Raw genomic sequence first — 12,341 nt, forward strand, 5'->3', positions numbered from 1 at the left:
TTTGCAACATCGTGCGAGTGTTTAAACTTTACATAACTAGGTAAAACGTCGTTTTTGACAATTGTCTACATTTATTTCCTTACAAATGGCATTCTTATTTAAAGGGGGACAACTCATTAAGAATATTTTAAGTATCCAACTCTGTGGGACAGAACAGTAAAACATGTATTGGACAGATAAGATGTTTGTCAAGATGCTGTTCATTTACTAAAAAAATCTGTTGTTTTGTGATATACTGCTAAACCTTAAACTTATATATCAATAAACGACAATTTTCCACAATGTTGTCGGAAAACTTATAATATAATATTTTCACTCTAAGGCGAACCTTTAACATGTGTACTATGTTTCTATTCTTTAGTATCGAACAATTAACCTGTATGCAGGAAAAAATACTGTAACTCAAATACAAGAAAATACTAAATCACTGTCACATTATCCTATATATCTTTCATCATTTGTTGTTGATTAGAAAATGAAAAACATATATTTGTAATGTATTTAAGTGTCGTTCATTAAACATGTTACAATTTTCAAATTGCTCTTGATATAGACGCAATCACCGAGAAGATTATTATCTGTGTAATAAAAAGATCTGATCACCCCTAGTCCCCCAATAAAAAGGTGTTGATACGCAATAAACTTGCAAAAAGCTGTTAATTGGTAATAAACAACTATTAAAAAATGCTTTAATATGGCTGTTTCAGAGGCTCCGAAAACAATTTATTCAAAATGTTGCATTATATAAATTCTTTATAACATATATATGGTTAAAACTTAAACTAAGGGGTATAAACATAATTATGCAAATCTTTAAAATACGAGACAGTGGCTATATCCTTTCTAGAAAGAAATATATATAGTTGCAAAGTGCATATTGTCTTATGAATTTTTAGCAAGCAGTAAAATATAGACCATTTATATTTATAATGTTATTATGTTTGCAACCCGACTATAAATAAAAATTTGTATCTTGTATCTTGTATATACTCTAGCTTCTTTTCTAATTGTGTAAATTTCACTCATGAAATTGTTATGACTTTCCTTTCCTCTCTCTCTCTCTCTCTACCTTTCTTTCTTTTATATTGATGCATGCAGTAAGAATTACCAATACAACAATACAATACAATATTTCCTTATTTCGTCAAGGATACATGTCAGTAACTACAGACTATATAATAAATATAACACCTATCAATAATGATACTCTTTTGTAACCATCAGCTCTCTGAATCATAGACAGCTTAACTTCAGTCGAGTTAGTGAGTTTCCGCGCGCGTTCGGAAATACCACGGACATGAGCAATAAAATTTTACAAAAATCACCAACTTTTAAACGTCGAGGGAAGCAAGAAGATATTAAAATAATTTCAAAATAAAAACATATATAAAAAATTTATTATCTGTAGAATACTTCAATAGGATAATAAATATTCTCAAATTATGAATAAAGTGGCTACAGGGGAAAAAATAAAATACGTATCACAGGTTTTTGCTTATTTTATTCAGCAACTATATGCCGTAAACAGAGACTGATAGTTGTGTTTTTTTAATCGCCAAGGGAAGCGTTAATTCTTCTTTTCAGATATATATTTTTTATATCTTTGTAAAGAGAAAAGAAGGACGAATACTTCAATAGGATAATAAATATTGTGTGTTCATTCTAATAAAAACAATATTTGTTCAAACTTTTTTTCCTTCTTTGTTTCTATTGGAAAATACCAACCAGATAAAAATCGATATCGACCTGCCAGGTGATTTCAAGGGGGATAATTTTACCGATAAGGCGGCAAATTTTACCGAATTGTTGATCATGAAAAACTTGTGGCCCGACCCATTTGCTTATTTGTTTGTGTTTGTAAAAATTGTGGTATATGCTTGTAAATATTGAATGAGCAATAAAATATGTTTAAACTAAACTAAACTGTTTAGGCGGTAACTCGGTAGGAACCTCGTTACCGCCTAAACAGTTACCCTCGAGGCCGTAAATTCCAATCTGCACCTACAACCAGTGAAAGAATCTTATAATATTAAATTCACTAAATATATTTTACGTAATTTATTATATCTGATCGTGTACATAAGTTTTGTCATCAAATTTTCAAATCATATACCTCGTCTTAGATACTGTTACCTTTACGAAATAACACAAATCGTAGACTCAGCGCTATACTATCGTATCTTGTTCAATATTTATATACAGTTAAAATAGTTTCTCTCTGAGTCCTCGTTATGTAAACTATATCTAAACAAATTATATATAAAAAATATTGCTTCATTAAATCAGCTTAAACTATTTTGCATACTATTTTCATGCGAAGGTATACGGGAAATGTAAAAGTAAAGATACCTGCATTAGTAGTTGTGGAGGGCATTGTTGTTGTTGTCGTGGTGGTTGTTGTTGCTGATGTAGAAGTTGTCGTTCTTAATAGACTGTCTGAAATAAACAGGGGAAATAATACACTCAAATATGGCGTCGGTAATAAACACACATTCAAAACGTAGAAATAATACATGCAAGGGACTGATTAACAATACCCGCAGCAGAAGAGATATTAACACCATTAAACAAGACACAGAATATTTCAGCGGCGAATGCATTACCTATTGAAACAATATCAACCATTTCAAACCATTATCAACAATAATAACAATGATATATGCATAAGTTTGTCCTCACTTGCACAAATTTATTCCACTATATTTTGATGGATGGATTTGAGACGGTCAAAATGTCTCACGTAGAATGTATGATCGTAGTCAGAGGCAATCTTCGACAATTTATGCTTTTCCACATTAGAACCTATACCGACTGTGAATATGTCTATACCAGCCCTAGAAAAATAGAGCGTTATATGATAATGTTATTAATAGGTGATTTCATATTGGCTTTGTCATTTTGACTAATGTCTGTCGTGCTGGATTCAGACAATATACAGTCCTTCCTAAATCCAACTAGAAATGTCATTAAATCTGATTAATACACCTACTAAAACCTTGTTTAAAAAAGGTTATAGTGGTAATAAATAATAATTGATACTCTCTGTATCTTTTAAAACTCTATTCACAAAATATTTTATGTTCGTTCAATCTGGGAGATAACCTTATATTAATTCAAAAAGGAGTTACGTGTCTTTCGCTTTCCAATTTACCTATTTTTTATCTATCATTATGTCAAGACACAAGGAATTTCCTTCGTTGGCTGAAAGTTATTGTCTTCAGTCATCAAAATGGAAATTGAAGCTTGTTATCTTATACTACATAAAAATGTTGTTTTGTTTTTGTTTTCTTTTGACCAGAAAATGACGGCTAAACATTGAAATCCGAAGATTATTTTATAAACGAACTTTCCCACAGTATCATAGTTTCCCTTGAGGAAAAAGAGACTAAAAGTCTTGTGTCATGATACATGTATTCCCATTTTGTTTGACTGTCCCTGTCCATATAACAGTACTTTTGTTTAAACTTTACATGCCTAGAAGTATGCTCTTAAAAACATAATGAAATAAAGTAATAAACTAAGCAATAAGGTATTTGACATAGGCAACGGCAAAAGAAACGAGCAGTTTAACAAACTTAAAAGACGTACATGTTTGTGAAACATGCACTCACTTGTTTTATTAACTGACCTTGATCCTTACTGTAAACTGCAATGTTTTCCATAGAAACCAAGGAACGAATTAGTCTTTTTAATTATGAATCAAGTTCCTAATTTTTCTTATCAGTGTATCATTGAGGTCCGAATTCAGTACTTTAAAAATTAGTTCTGATTCATCCTGTGCACTTTTTTCTGTATATTTGATCTATTTGCACGCTTTGCACGAACATACCGTGACAAACATGTAGGTCCTACTAAAGTCGTGCAAACTCATGGAAAACATGCTATTATATATTTTTGTTTGTTTGTTTGTTTGTTGGATTTCATTTCTGAAATAGACATGATATTGCTCGTCTGTTAATTGTCCCCTTTCTTCGTACGGCGGGGAAATTAAGCTGCCAGTAGTATCTTTCATTTAAATAAATGCACCAGCACCAGCTTTCACTAATCGCCAAACCTGCAGATTACGCTGTTTCCTAAGAAAAGTATTTTTATTGACGTCGTTTTTCTCCTGTCGTCGTTTCAATATTTCAAAGATATTTAGTTTTCAGTCGGAAATTATCTCATACCAAACAGTTGCAATTACTTAAGGATGTACGAGCGTTTTTTTCAGGATATCCGCCATTTTGAAAAATATTTCTTCGAATATTGCTTTCTAACAAAAGTTTTGCCAAAAATTAATGCTAAATAATTAAAATATGGCTAATAATGTACCAGTTAACCAAATATATTATGCTTTTTGCGAAAAAAAAATTTCACCCTTATTTTTGGCTGGCATTTGCCTAAAATTGACGTAAAATTTACAATGGGGTAGGGGTAGGTAATTTCAAATATCTATTAAAGCAGATCAGATTTGGTTTTGATATTTTTCTGAGTGATACATATAATGCTAAGCTATAAATAAAATAAAAGTTTTCAAGATAGCACTTTATATTATCTAGAAAATATAAATTAAAACAAAAAGAACAAAAAATATCAGAATTCACCACTTTTTAACAGTTTTTCCTTAATAAATCTCTTAGATGCACGGTGACCCCAACTTTTTTTCTTTCCATTTTGAAGCATTTTTGTGTGTCATTAATGCTGCAAAATATTTTGAAAATCTTAACGTCAGAATTTTTTTTTAGATCTAAGTACTTTTTTTCCATTGAAAATGAAGTGGGTGGGGTAATTTTGTCAACATGTAAAAATTAAAGAGATTTGTTAGTGACATTTGTGCTTATATATAACTGACATCACCATATATTCATATTAACCTGAAAGACCTGAAATCTCTATAATATTAAATAGGATATTATATGTTTTATAAAGTACCAACATTTTTTCAATTTTACAAAATTTCAGAAATGCGTAAACAGTGGGTGAAGAAAATACCCTATAAAATTTAAACCGGTTCGGTGACCTATGTTTTTTCTGCTCTTGTTTGTCTTAGAAACTAATGTTCTTCAAGCTCACAGGGTATGAAAAAATTCTTAACGTTAGAAAAAATTCGCTCGTACATCCCTAAACAGTTGGGTGAAAAATATCTGTTCTGTTCTGTTTTATTCATTTTTTTTCTATTTATGTCTAATGAGAACAATTATGTACGTTATTATTTCCAAAATTTATATTGAATTGTTTATCATTTGCTGGTATATGAGTTCCGTGATTAACACCGTTTCAGTAAGAACTTAAGAAATCCAACAGTTTTTAATTTCTTGATACACTTTGAAGTGAAATGGAAGCAAGAAGCTTTTACCCTATTACAATTAAGAAACAATAAGTTCCCAAACGTGGTTTATCGTAGAATAACCTGTGTTTTGAGTTCTTATGCGTAAGAATATATCACGAAGGCCGTAGGCCTGAGTGGTATATTGGTTCGCATAAGAACGAAAACCTCGGGTTATTCTACTATAAATCACACTTGGGAACTTGTTATTTCGATTCTAATAAGACATACTAGTATCACCAGTGTTAGAGAAAATGGTAACTGCTTTTACGAACGTGCTACGCACCTGGATTGGAGGACGTCACTGCACTCGTATAGTTATTGCAGAATAACCCGAGATAAGATTTTTGCTCTACATGAATGTAGGTTATTTGCTGGTCATGTTAGAATTATAAATATACTACTGTATTATTTATAAAGTCATGAAATGAATATATTTTTTTTTTGCCTCTAAAGTAAAAGAAATTGAAAAGTTTATGACTTTCACTATATGTACAATATAAGCGAATGGTGATACGTTCAGTTAGAATAAATATTTTTACATTAATTTAAGAGAAGAAATTGATGTTTACTATTATATCTGCTAAAATATTCTCAAGCCAAAATATAAATTTAAAATTAATCATTGAAAAGTAATGTCCTATATAATCTAATGCTCAAAGTGATATCAGCAGGGAAACCAATATTGATTATAGAGGACAACCTACTATGATATGCCAGTCAAATATAATAAAGCTAGGGATGCAAGAAATTCTGATAGCTAGAAGTATGCATTTAAAGGTAAACGTTTTGGCAAATGCAAGGTAGGATTATTATTTGTGTCATTAACTGATCTCTAGTACTATATCTAGCATTATACTCCATACTAGTAATAAGCGGTTGGAGAAATTGGTTAATATCCTTTATATATAGCTGTTTTAATGTCCACATTTATAATTTACGACTAAATTTCTTATTCTGAGTATAGTTTATGACTATGGTGTTAAACATTTTGAAACAAATAGTCTGCTGTTTTGTCAGACTGTGGTAACAATCAAACGTGTAAACGTATAACATATGAATTGCTTAAAACTCAGATTTCATAGACAATATTTGTCACTTATTCAGTCTTCCTATAAGTACCCACAGGATTGAAACAGAAACAAGTTAATACAAAATACCTAGGTTAAAAAAGTTAAAAAATGAAATTCACTTTTAAATTTCAACAATTGTGTTTTGTGGAGTGGGTGGGGTGTTGTGAGCTGGGATGTGGTTGTTGCACTCTGCACATCATCTCACCGCCACCTACCTTATTCCAAGTTTAATGTTAATATCTTGAACGAAATTAAGTTATACTCCGGCCATGGAACACGACGGGCAGATTTGACGGTGTGTGTTGGGGAACGGGGAGGAGAGGGGAGATGGTCGGGGTTTAGGGATAGGAGGTAATTTCCGTTTTTGTTAGGTTTATCGTTTTTGAATGGTGGAGAAAGACCTCAAGTGCTTCTACAAGGATCGAATCAGGTATGGGAGAGCATGTTGGTAGAAACATCGATGTTCAATAATCCTCCGTCTCCTCACATGAAAAAATTTCATCCCAAGCGAGATTTCTGTTTAAAGGGACTGTACTTCTATTGTTCTGTAACTACGCAATCATGTAATATTTCACGCCCTTAGATTTGCAGGTAAACCGACCATACAAGTAAATTTTATTTATTTGTTCATTCGTTTTTATCTGCGAGCTAATCTGGGGCTTTCGTTTCTTGACCGTTAATGATTTCAGTCCATTGTTAGAGGGACACATGCAACACAAAAGGGCCGTATCTCAGCGTGTCGTGATGACAGGTCAGTGTGCTCGTCCATGATCGTATAAAATCTATTTCATGACACTGGTGCTGTTAACGACAACTAGCGATTCATGCATTGAATATATCTTGTTTATGTAAAATACAAAAATAAAATCAGGTACTTGAATAGTTTCTCTCCGTTCCTTACAATATATTTCTCGATTCAAAAAACGTTATTTTTACGGTAAGAACATACCGTTACGCTACAAACGATAAAACTAAAGTGGAACATTGTTATTGTGCGTCACTGAAACGTCATGACGTCACTTCTGTTTGTTACAGACATTAATTTCCCGCGTTTTGTGTACATACTTTACTATAAGAAATGTTGTTTAACTGATAACAATCCGTCATCATTTGTCTTTAAAATCGCTACCGAGGCGTGAAGTTGCCAACCTGAATCTCTTCAAGAGATATAACTTGCATATATATTTTATTGACTGAGCTTCAGACACCTGTGCTCATTCTAAGATATATGACATTTTTACAATGCACTAGAATAAAGATGAAATCTATAATTATTATTTCCGGTTTCATTATAAAACAACAACAACAAAAAATCACAACACAAAATCTAAGACCGTTTACATACAAGAACGGCAGTCGGTATGCATGGATGAACTTTATAGTAAATATACGTAGGTTGAACTCTTTTAGTGTCTTTTGACCTATAATTTTATTCACCATATTTGTTTTATCCTTGGTGTAGAAAGACATTCTTCAACATTTTGTTATCAATTGAGCGGTTAGACCGGACCAGTTTTGACCCGATACGTCCAGTATTCGTACATTAACCATTTGTATAACCCATCGGCATTCCTCAGTGGTTTAAGTATGAAATTCACTTCAAAGTGCTAAATTTTGTCTTGTTATGGACACGGATAGTAGTACTTGAAACGGTGCATGAATGTGCATTCTGTATCTATGGACATCTGAACAAAGTTATGATAAATTGATATCTGCTGAACTTAAATCTAAGTTCCAGATGAATAATGCCCAGGACGGCAAATTAGAAAGAGCCCTGAACGCCCGTCGGTCTGTCCAACTCATTTTATTGTTTCAGAAAATTAATTAAAAACGGTCGAAGGAAATGTAATGAATCTTGATACAATAATAACTTACAAACAGAAAGTCTGGAAGGCTTGAAAAATGTTCGATATATCTCCCTAATTGTTCTTTTATTTTTATATTTTGTCATGCCAATAACTATGGAACTATATATGAAAGAATATATAGAGTAACTCGTCTCCTAACGAGATAACAGTGAAAGAAAGTGCAAAATACACCGTAACTTAGACTGGCTACCCAATAGATAAGTTTTGAAAATTGTTTTCAATAACTTCTCTTGAATATTCTAATAGATCTTTCTTGGCTCTAAATGTTTTGAGAAGAAGAGGGACACAATTATACAAAATTTGAAGAACATCAGGAGTTATCTCATGTGAGCAAAAACGAAAAAGAGAGACTGACTTTCTTCCACAATTTCACGTAAAGGGATTTTATAAAACGAGACTGACAGTAAGTTTCTCGAGGCCCTTCCCTTAAACTTAGCCTATTCCGTTTTTTCAAGAATGAGGGCCCATATCAGAATGTCGTCAAGTAGATAGAAATGTTGCACTCAAATATGGTAGGTGTTTTTATCAAGTTGGTCATTCTATTCATGCCAAGTCTAATATTCTTGCCTGTGTAAAGAACGTGATTGTAAACAAGGAAAAGGTTCAATTTAATATATATTTAATTATGATGACTAATGTTATAACTAGAAAGGATGATATATGTTTTGCAATTACCCTAGTCAGCGACGGCATGCCGCTTTGATGTCTTAGGAACCACTATAGGGAATGGATTAAAACTTCTCACATTTGTTAATTGTGATGACCTGACTTACATTGCACATGTTCCACAACTCTTGCTTTGCTTTTTCAGAGTTATTCCCTTTTTATTCGACTTTTACAATTTCTAGTTACACTTCTGTTTTGTAATCTGTTATTATATTTATCACCATGAGAGAGCAAAATGTTATGACTCTTTACCTACGTTTAAGAAAAAAGCGTTGCCCTTTTTGTACTTGTTTATGCCATTGGTTAATTCATTTATTTTTACAAGGCTTCTGGGTAGTCTAGCCTTTACCTGGCCAAATCATGATCGTGTGCTTTAAGTAAAAGTAAAAGTGTCGTTTGTATGTCATGAAGATTGGTCTGCCACACATATGGGAATTACTTTTAAGATGGTTTGAGGAATAGTTTTTAATAAATGTAAATAGTCTTATACATATGATGTCAACATATATATGACTCAGGCATGCCTTTAAAATGCATGCTTCTGGTGTTCAAACTTATGCCAGATCTTTGAAATTATATGTTTTCCCACATATAAATAACTGTGTTCTTTTGTATATCCATGATGGTAATTATACATTAAAGTGAATTTAGATCACACTTTGTTTCTTCTGTGTAAGATAGTTATTATTCTATGTTTATAAAACTATACTGAGAAGAGAATGACTGAATAAGTTTGCAGTTGTGAAAACACTTTAATTCGAGGAGGCCTAAATTGTGCACCTGTCATCTTGTAGAATAGCTGTATTATACCAGTATAATCAGAATGTTTGCACCAAGTTCATGGGGAGGAAAAAAGCAGGTCACTAGGTCGTGGTTGGGTCTTTAAACTTAACATGGCGGTGAGTTGTCTTATCTAGTCTGTCTTGTTCGTGCCTGTAAGGTCGGGTGTCATGAATTTATAGTGTGCCATTTAGTTAGAAAGTCTACCTTGCGTGAACACATTTCAAAATATACATGTACCAAAACAAGTATGCGAACACGCATACATATATATGTGCACGTATAAACTTTTTATATGCTCGCCTAAATATGCATCTACATGTGTACATGTATTTAAAACGTATACATAAAAGTTCTTCCTTTAATTGGTTACTAGTAAATCGTCAAGAGGTGCCCTTTCTTTCTAATTGACTTTTCCAGTCGGTATTCTATGCATTAAAATATGTTTCTTCACCGAGTAGACCCATCTCTTTCTTGAATTTGAAACTAGATATATAAAGTTTCGATGACAAGATCCGTCCAAATGTAAGAATAAATATAACAACAAGCAATGTCCTAAATTTTACTTTCTAGACATGTTAATACATTACATTATCCCGACTCACAAGCTAGATCAGTTAACTGTCTTTTAATAGTTTTAAGCAACGCAAAACTGTTCACTGTTACAACATGATGATTCGAAGCGATGTTGGCCAACTCTGCCTTGTCAACGCCTGGTCCAATACCCACAGAGAGAACCTCCGCCTGTCTGTGTAGAAGTTGCGCTTCGTGTTTGGTTTGATCCTGGTCGTCGGATCGTCCGTCGGTGATGACTATAACAAACTTGGAGGAATTTGTCCTAGCGCCATTCGCCGGAAGAAGAGTTTCCGTGCGCACAAAATTTAAAGCACCGGATGTATTCGTCCCTTGTCCTATATACTGAATGTTACGTATTGCATGAAGAACGGCGTTTCTGGAATTATACTTGTTAAAGAAGAAATCATTACGGACATCAGAAGAGAATGTGACAACGCTGAATTGGACGTTTTTGGTACCAATGGAAAATTGTGCGGCAAAAGCATAAACGAACTCCACCTCTTTCTTGAAGTTGTCAGCACCTTCACTGTCGGATGAGTCCAGGACGAAGATGATGTCTGCCGGCTTAAGACCGCAAGCTGAAATAAAACATAGCACTGTTATTTATAGCACTGTTATTTGCATTTGTTTTCACAACATAGCTTTTGTTTACGAGTATTTATCATGTTAAAACACCACTTTAAACAGGAACAACCTTAAACAATATGCTTTTTCCTTATTTTAAATTTTCAGGATTAGGTGGTTTTCATCTATTTAAATGTTTATCAAATACTATATAATAGTTACTTTATTGCGGTTTAAATAAACATTTTGAAGTAGAAATAACATTGTTTTGCACATTGCCAACTGAATAGTCAATGGTCAAACTCACCTGCTTTTGTTGTGGTAGGAGGCAGTGTAGTGGTTGTTGTTGTTGTTGTAGTGGTCGTGGTTGATATTGTTGTTGTCACCCTGTTAGCAGCTTAATAAAAACATATGTGGTGATATCATATATAGAACAAAATAAACATTTAGCAATAGTACGGTTTTCATTTATGAGATAAGATAAAATAAAATTATAGCCATGACGGTACTTCACAATTATAGCCTGAATGTCTAATGTTACTGACATGAGTCACACAAAAGTTTCACCTTAGCGTTCAATTAATGCTATAAAATGTCTCTTCCAGTAATTGAACTCATTGTTTTTACATTTCTGATAATTCGGAATCACGGAGAACATTCTTTTTACTATAATAGAATTCCGCTTAAGCCGGTGCTACGGGGCGCGAGTGGGGTTGAACATTTTCACCAAGAAGAAAGTAGTATGGAAAAGTTTTATAAAACTGAAATTTTGTGACAGTGTATTGCATTTTAAATTTGTAGTACCTATTACCAACGTATATGATATTTATGCTAGCTATCAATGGACCGACTGATTTCTAATGTTTGTAAAACTTGTGGTCCAACCCTTTTGTATTTTTGCACCTTTGCTAAGTTACCGAATGTATCTTAATGTACAGTAGTATTATATATGTCTTGATGTAATGATATTTTTGCTGTTGTATATTTATTTACATATGTATCGGTATATTATTGTCTTGATGTACATTAACTATAATGTCTCGTGTGATAATTACAATACAATATGATTAAACTAAACTATCGATGGACTATATTTTGTGAAAGTGTTCCTTTACAGAGAAGCAAAACGGTTTACTTTCATAAGTCGTATTATCATTCGCAAGCAAATATGTTTATATTATGTTCCCCGCTAGATATATTTAAGTTTTGATGTTTCCACTATAAGAATGAAGAATGATAAGTCATGTACAATACTGGCCATTATAACATACTTTAACACCATAACTAATCTAATAAAATCTCTCATACAAAAGTAGGTACTTTGCAAAGATAATACGACTTTCAGCATGGCCATAATGCAGTGCGAAAGTGTATAAAACTTTCCTACGTAGTAAAATTTTGAAACAGGCCTATAGCGAACAGATATCACATTATTTCTGTTGTTCATAGATTCTTGTTGCTGATAAGATAAGAGCTATGTTCTAAGAATCTTGCGTTCTTAGGTTATAA

At 32.7% G+C, this 12,341-nt stretch overlaps 1 protein-coding gene across 1 annotated transcript in view; it reads right to left on the reverse strand.

The window, feature by feature from the left end:
• Positions 1-10,240: 10,240 nt before the first annotated feature.
• The window catches only part of LOC123558667 (collagen alpha-3(VI) chain-like), a 33,948-nt gene continuing 31,847 nt past the window's right edge, over positions 10,241-12,341 (reverse strand). The window contains exons 20-21 of the mRNA XM_045350544.2: positions 11,140-11,229; positions 10,241-10,846 (exon numbers count right to left, since the gene is read on the reverse strand). Of these exons, the coding sequence (XP_045206479.2) occupies positions 10,284-10,846; positions 11,140-11,229 (653 nt within the window). The 3' untranslated portion in view covers positions 10,241-10,283. The remainder of the gene's footprint in view (positions 10,847-11,139; positions 11,230-12,341) is intronic.

The sequence above is a fragment of the Mercenaria mercenaria genome, chromosome 5 (assembly GCF_021730395.1).
Source record: "Mercenaria mercenaria strain notata chromosome 5, MADL_Memer_1, whole genome shotgun sequence".
NCBI classification, from domain to species: Eukaryota; Metazoa; Mollusca; class Bivalvia; order Venerida; family Veneridae; genus Mercenaria; species Mercenaria mercenaria.